Source organism: Manihot esculenta, chromosome 15, assembly GCF_001659605.2.
Source record: "Manihot esculenta cultivar AM560-2 chromosome 15, M.esculenta_v8, whole genome shotgun sequence".
Classification (NCBI taxonomy): Eukaryota; Viridiplantae; Streptophyta; class Magnoliopsida; order Malpighiales; family Euphorbiaceae; genus Manihot; species Manihot esculenta.
Genome location: NC_035175.2, coordinates 129,965 through 138,142, shown reverse-complemented (window position 1 = coordinate 138,142; position 8,178 = coordinate 129,965). Strand labels below are relative to the sequence as shown.

The window sequence follows — 8,178 nt, the reverse complement described above, 5'->3', positions numbered from 1 at the left end:
ATATTATTATATGAGCTACTAATTAAATAATTATTTGGCAACTTATATTAAAGTATAATAATGAAATTAAAATGAATAGTTTTCGATGGATAAGGAATGGGACAAATACTAATATTTAACAGTTGAGAAGGTGAATTATTAAAAATTATTTTTTATAATTTCTATTAATAATTATTAGAATAACTTTATTATTATTATTATTATTAATTTTAATGTTTTTATAAAATTCAATATAATTATTTTATATTTAAAATGAATATTATTAAAAAGTTAATAAAAATAATTAATCATTTAATTAAAATAACTATATTTTTTATCCGTGTGAAAAGGGAATAAAAATTATAGGTAAAAGGGAGTACGTACAATCTAATTACACAGTAGAATCATTAAAACACTCGAAATCAATACAAGTGCATAACAAAATTTCCATGGAAAATTATTGCTGCCATCACCTGCTGTGACACTGCCTGCGGCTGAAAGAGAAAACAATTATAAGGATTAGCAAATTATCGTATACAGTTGCTAAAATTCCAAGCTTTGGCTCGCGTTAGGTAGCAAAGTCTTTGCTAACAACTAGAGAAGAGAAAATAGAAGTATTCAACGAATTCTCACCGCATTCTCTAGTAGCATTAGTGGAAGCAGAGCAAAGACAAACCATACCCTCCGTCTCTGTGTCAAACCCACACGTTCCACCTGACAGTGAGCACCGCTCACATCCAGCGTCTGGCACGCTAAAGGATAGTTTGATGCCATATACCCAATCCAAGGGTCCAATGCCCTTCAAGTTATCGACGTTAATTACAGTAGTATAATGGGAGCAGTCCAAAATATTCATGCTCATAAACTTCACCGTATCATACCCAGTAAAACAACAAGGCGGAGAACTGTTGGTAAGCAAATGGAATACTCTGAAAGCGTTGCACGAGCCATATAGCTCGTCGCAGGAGTGCTCAGAGAAGTTGAAGCAAAGGTTCTTGTAGTGGTTAAGCACTGGAGAGTCAATAGAGCAGTTGAGGAGAGCAAAAACGGTGTCTGGAGTTGGGCGGATTATGAAAGATTGTATTTCAGTCATAACGAAGTCATGGTGAGGCTGAAGAATGGAGCAGGTAGACATGGCAGGATCGTAAACTACCATAGTTTTCTTGTCGTAGTCGATGTGCTGGACTTTGTAGCTGCCAGAAGGGGTTGTAAAGAACAAGTCACTGCTGCAGTTAAACATGCCGCGAAACTGCGGCGCCCCACACCCGTCATCCACGCCAAAAGGGTAGCGTATGTCGATGCTGCCACAGGAGGTTCTGCAGGAAGTAAGAGCGAGGGCAGGTGGTAGTTGAAGTGTCGAGGCAGTAAATATGAGAGTGAAGATGGCGAGTAGAGAATGCATTTCTTTGCTATAATTTCCGGTTATCTCAAAACATTTGATATGTGGGAATGAGGAGAGCAAAGGGAAATATGTAATCTGATATTCTACCTTTGGCACCAAAAAAAAAAAAAAAAAAAAAAGGAAGAATGTAATCGGAACCAGAAAGATGAATCATTTTGGCTTCATCGGTTGTAACGAAAGAATTGAAGTTGATGCTTATCCGGGATTTACTCCATGAGTTGAGAAGACTTTTTGACCGTTGAGACAGCCTGGTGCTGGGGTCCACAGGTTGAAATTGGGAAAAAAGTTGGCTCTTACTTTTCAAACACACGGGCCCACCGCCCTGTAAAGCCTGCAATTCCCATTTGTTGCCATGTTCTTAAAGATTTTCTTTGTAGTTTTTTTTTTTTTTCTTTTTTCTTTTTTTCCCAATAGGCTCAAGTGGATATCGAGTTGACGAGTTTTGTATTTATAGTTAAACTTTTTAATTTTAAATAAAAAAAATTTAAAGCAATTAATTTTAATTAAATTTAAATTAACTCACATATTTTTATTTTTAATATATAAATAATTTAATTAATTTAAGTTAAATTTTAGTTAAAATTTTAAATTTATAATTACTTAAAATATTCAATTAAAATTATTATTTAAGTAAGAGATTTGAGTATTTTAATTATATAATTTTAAAATTTTATTAAATTAGAGTTTAATATCTTAATTAAGATTTAATTCTAATTAATCAATATTTATGTGATAAAAGTTATTGATTAATTTAAAAAATTATTATAATACTATGTAAGTTAATTAAAATTAATTTAACAAATAACTATAATTATAATAAATTTAAAATTTTATATTTTTTTATTTAAAATTAAAAAATTTCACTATAAATATAAAAATTCATAAATTTTCTCTTATAGACTATAACAAATATAATCGGTTATTAATTTCATTTTATTTTTGGAAAAATTTAGCCAAGATTTATTAATATATTGAGTTTCAAACGAAAGAAAAAGGTTTAAACAAGGCAGTTTTAAAATTTTTATCTCAGAAAAATCCCATAACTTTTTTAGAAGAAAAAAAAGATTTTTTAAAAATAATTATAAATATAAATATACAAACTATTATTTATTATGAAAAAGCAAAACCCAGATAATTAATACCAATATTTTATATTATGGCAATTGGCAACAAGGAAAGTTGTATTACAAGGAATTATATTATGTTGTGCGGAATGAAAAGATATATTAATTGCATTCTATTTGTATTAAGTTTGAGAGCTTTGTTCTTGTAAAGAGCTGTTTTTATCTTATTAATTTGCATTATATTTATTTAAATAGAGTGAAATTTCTTTAAACTATTAAAATATATTAAGATGGTAAACATAAACCCATGCCTTACTATTGTTAATTGAATGATAGTCTCCAAGTCTCAGCCCCATAAGCTTACTACCAATTCACACCTTAAAAATTATACCTGAAATTTTCCATTCTAATAATTAATTTTCCTCACCACTTTCGTAATAGTGCTTTGTTGGATCCAGCTCAAAAGTCATCAAACTGGTTAGCTCATCACTGAAATCACAAAAACATTCGCTAAAAACAATAATTTCGTATCATATAAATAATTTTATTTAATTATTTTATAAAAATAAAATTATTTTGTAAAATCAAAATTACTTTTTTAATTTATACTTTAAAATTACTCAATGTGTCAAAATAAATTTATAGTTAATAAATATCAATAAAATTATATAACTAAATAGTATGCTGATTTTTTTTTAATAAATCGAATAATCCAAATGAAAATATTGCAAGCGAAATAAAGGTGAAAAATGCAGTCCACTTGATTTTAAAATAAAACTGAAATAGTTATTTTTATTATTGAAAATATGTTAATCACATAGTTGCATTCTTTTTTTTTAAAAAAAAAAAAAAACTTTAACAAAGATGTTACCTAACATTTTTTTTGTTTTTACATAAAATGAGAATCTTATTCATTAAGAATTAAATATATGAGCAATATAAACTGGAATTGAAATCCAATGACAAAAGCTAGCTGTAACTGAAATATCACTTGCTGATGCGTGAGCTGTTTCATTAGCATGCCTTCTAACCCAGACAAAGTAACTCCTGGTATTTGTGATAGTAACACCTTGCAATCTTCAATCATTAGACCATATTCATTGACACTTTCTTCAACTCTAGAAACTGCTTGTACAACTTGGAGAGAATCCAATTCCACCATACATGGTTGCTCTAAATGTTTATTATTTAACCAGCTCAACAAACATCTCAAAGCCAAAGTTTCGGCAACCTCTGGGCTACAACATGGCAATAAATCTGAATCAGCTTCTACAAACCCAACATCCGAACATCGTTCTATCCAGCCAAACGACGTTGCTGCCGGAGCTAATCTCAGAGAAGCATCGACATTATACTTAATAGCCCCGTTAACATGCTGTACTCAATCTGCAGAAACAATAGTAGTTTCAGGTATTGTTCAACTAACATTCACCCGCCACCCTTATTCCAGTCAGTTTTCGACTGGACTGCACCAGTTACCATCGCATGAGGAGTGAAACAAGATACGGAATAATTGGGTAATTTCAGTATTTTTTTTTATTGAAGTAAGTGGATATATATACAGAATATTACACGGTCTTGTTAAGCCAACCTCTAATAATTCTCTATAAATCAATTATCATATAATTACGTAATCTCCTATAATTATTTACAAATTATGTTCACGCTCTAATACTCTCCCTCAAGTTAGAACATAGATATTTATTATGTCTAAATTATTAGAAAGATATTATATTCGAGACCCATTTAAAACTTTGGTGAGTAGATCACCCAGTTGCTCTCCTGTCTTCACATAACCGGTGGAAATTAAATTTTTTTGAATCTTCTCATGAATGAAATGACAATCAATTTCAATATGCTTAGTCCGTTCATGATATACTGGATTGAAAGCAATGTGAAGAGCAGTCTGATTATCACACTAAAGTTTCGTGGGTGACACAACATCCATACCAATTTCCTTCAGCAGATGATTTATCCACATAATCTCACAAGTGGATTGAGCCATGACCCTGTATTCTGACTCGACACTGAATCTGGATACCACATTTTGCTTCTTACTTTTCCAATACACTAAGTTTTCTCCAACAAATATACAGTAGCCTGTAGTCGACCTTTTATTACTTTTGGATCTGCCCAATCAGCATCAGAAAAACATTCTAAGTGCAATATGTCCATGATCTCTGTAGAGTATACCGAGTCCAGGAGTCCCTTTTAGATAACATAGAATTTGTTCTAGAGCGGCCCAATATTTCACCGTAGGTGCATACATGAACTGGCTTACAACGCTTACTGCAAAAATAATATCTAGTCGAGTCATTACCATAAGGTAGTTCAGTTTTTCAACCAACCTCCTGTACCTCTCTGGATCATCATAAGGGTCTCTATCATCTTTTGTAAGACATATATTAGAAATCATTGGTGTGCTACATGGCTTAACTCCTATCTTTCCAGTTTATGCAAGTAAGTCAAGGACATAATTCCTTTGAGATAGAAAAATTCTCTTTTTACTCCTCAAGACTTCGACTCCTAAGAAATACTTAAGCTACCCCAAGTCTTTGGCATGAAAACTCGCATGCAAGTAGTTTTTGAGAGAAGAGATCATGTACTATCATTTCCTGTAATGACAATATCATTAATATATACAATAAGGAGAATAATACCAGTATCTGAATTTCTATAGAAGACTGAATGGTCACATTTGCTTTTTTTCAACTCAAATTTTTGAACAACTTCACTGAACTTGCCAAACCATGCACGGAGACTATGCTTCAAACTATACAAAGATTTCTTCAAATTGCAGACTTTTCTATACTCCCCCTGAGCAACAAACCCTGGTGGTTACTCCATATACACCTCCTCCTAAAGGTCACCATGTAAAAATGCATTCTTGATATCTAATTGGTGTAAAGGTCAATGCTAAGAAGCAGCTAGGGAGATGAACAAGCGAACTGAAGTCATTTTTGCCACAGAAGAAAAAGTGTCAGAATAGTCAACGCCATAGGTTTGGGCATAACCTTTGGCGACAAGACGGGCCTTAAGCCTCGCTATGGACCAATCTGGATTGACTTTGATAGCAAAAACCCATTTACAGCCCATAGCATTCTTGTCAGAGGGTAAATCAACTAGTTCCCAAGTATGATTTTCATATAGAGCCTTGATCTCCTCAAATATTACATCATGCCATCCAGAATGAGACAGAGCCTTTTTAATTGTCTTTGGCAAAAAAATAAAATCTAGAGAGACAATTAAGGAGGTAAAAGAAGGAGACAGATGATCATAAGACAGAAAGTTAGCAACATAATAGATAGATTTACACTGTCGTTTACCTTTACGAATACTAATGGGGAAGTCAAGGTCACTCGGTGGTGGATCTGATGACGAATAAGATTCTGGTGTGCGACATGTATCATCAGGTACTGGTGTAATACCCGGCTAGAGTCTGGCATCGAAATTCTACTTTCCGGTGGAATCCAGGATGTCGGAATCCTCTAGAAGGGTAAGATTTATGTTTTTCTAAAGAGTTTTGGTATGTTTTAATGTTTTAAGTGTAAAAGGAAATGAGTTTTTAAAAGAAAAGCACCAAGGAAGATTTGCCAGGTTCGGCCGCCGAAGGTAAAGTTCGGCCGCCCAACATGCATGAGTTTGGAATCACGTTAGGCCGCCGAAGGTGGTCTGGCCAGCCACCTATAAAAGGCCCTAGGTCGGTGAATGGATAAGATTTCTTCCATTTTCACAGACAGAGGTGAGACCATGCTCTTCCTTGGGTGATCTTCATATTTTCTTCAAATCTTGCAAAGTTTTGCTGGATTTTATGTTGTTTTGAAGCTTTTGAGCAAATCAACCAAAGTTTTGAAGTTGGAGACTTTGAGAGAGAGTTTCTTCATATCTCCACGTTGGGATCGTTTATCTTCTTGTTTGTAAGAGGTAAGTGAAGATTCTGAACTTCTTTGCATGTTTTTTTAAGGTTTTATGGAGTTTATGGGTAGAGATGTATGTTTAGGAAAAGTTGAGGTTTTGGTTGATTTGTGGTCAAAGCATGCTTATGTGTTTAGTTGTGTTGTTTGTTAGGGTTTTAAGTTAGTTTTGGACCCCTTTGTGCCTATACTTGAGTATATGCAGGTTGTGGAATTGTGGTTTGCATGTTTGAGTGAGGTTGGGTAAGTTTTGCATGAGGCAGAGCAGGGTTCTGCCTTACTGGCAAACCCAGTTTCGACCGCCGAACATGCTAAGGAGGCGGTTTCGGCTGCCTAAGCTTGCCTAAGCTTGCCCCCGAAAGTTTGGACTTTCGGCTCTGGAGGGGAGTTTCGGCCGCCGAAAGTGCCGCCGAACATGCATGAGTTTCGTCTCTGGAGAGGACTTTCGGCAGCCGAAGTGCCGCCGAAAGTGCTTGAGTTTTTGCTCTGGAAGGGACTTTCGGCCGCCGAACCTGCCGCCGAAAGTGTCCTGTCCAGCCTTCTTTTGCATGTTTTTCTTGATTCTTTTAGGATGTTTTAGGGGGGGTTTTGGGGAGTTTTATAGAGTTGTTCTTGAGCTAGTTTGGTCCCTCATTTGAGTTTACCTGTGTAGGAACGGACCAGAGGAACCGAAGAAAGCAGCAGTGAGCACTGCTTCAGAGTATTCAGAGTCAGTTCAGAGGTAGCCTGAGGTGAGTGGAACTAAACTAAACTTAATCTTTTAATATGAGAAATTAAATGCTTTTAGCATGTTTCATGCATCATGATATGTAATAGATTGAGTGCACTAGAATACACTAATGTGACACATTGCATTATTCTATGCTTGTACGGATCGGACATAGAGTGGATTCATTAGCCCTCGGAGTAAAGTCCTGAGGAGCCCTGAGAGGGCCGGGCATAGAGCACCAGAGGGTGCGGAATAAAGTCCTGAGGAGCTCCTTCGCGGGCCGGGCACAGTTTAGAGGGAATTTTGAATCTGTCCGTCTGAGATGGGTGATTTACTTGTGATGTGATGCATTCCATGTGAGCATGTTTTATTAACATGTTTTATCTGTTCTACTCACTGGGCTATAGTAGCTCATCCCTCTCCTTTAACCCCAGTCTTGCAGGATCAGAGGTCAGGGGAAGTTCAGCAGGGTTCAGGAAGAGTAAAAAGTTGTAATAATATAGTGTGGACATGTAATATTTGTAAAGAGATGTATTAGTCTTGTATAGAGTATAGTATTGTGCTTGATCCATATGTATTGTAAATCCCTTTTGTATACATGGTCTGTTTTATTTGTTATGTAAATGTTTTTATGAGGATGTGAAAACCAGACTTAACATGTATGAGTTTAATCCGTCTAGAGCAAGCTCTAGGAAGGGGTTCTGTAGTACAAAGATAGTGCATGCACAGGTTGAGCCTTAGTTCAGAGCAAAATTTTTATGTTTTACAGAAAATGTGTGATCATGTATGGGATTTTACAGGTACACAGAGAGTATAGCAGGCTTGCTACGGGTCCCGGTGATCTTAAGTCGACCTGGATCCTAGTGCCGGTAGCGGTTCGATTTTCGGGTCGTTACAGATTGGTATCAGAGCCCTAGGTTCATATGGTCGGACCTAGAGAGAGTGTCGGGCTCATAGAGGTTATAGTTGGTCAAGCACACTAGGAAATCATGTCCACTAGGATAGGATGTTGAGTCCTGTCTATATGATGATGTGAAATGCCATGAGTTATACATGTGCATTGTTGTTATGTGATGTATATATATGCTGATGTGTGCTGTTATGTGTTGT

The 8,178-nt window shown here is 35.1% G+C and overlaps 1 protein-coding gene across 1 annotated transcript; it reads right to left on the bottom strand.

The window, feature by feature from the left end:
• Nucleotides 1–321: 321 nt before the first annotated feature.
• Nucleotides 322–1,565, bottom strand: LOC110601287. Its single transcript, XM_021738370.2, has 2 exons — nt 613–1,565; nt 322–473 (listed from the first exon to the last, which is right to left on the bottom strand). Exons 1-2 carry the CDS (start codon nt 1,379–1,381, stop codon nt 367–369), a joined length of 876 nt encoding a protein of 291 aa, XP_021594062.1. The 5' UTR covers nt 1,382–1,565; the 3' UTR covers nt 322–366.
• Nucleotides 1,566–8,178: the final 6,613 nt, after the last annotated feature.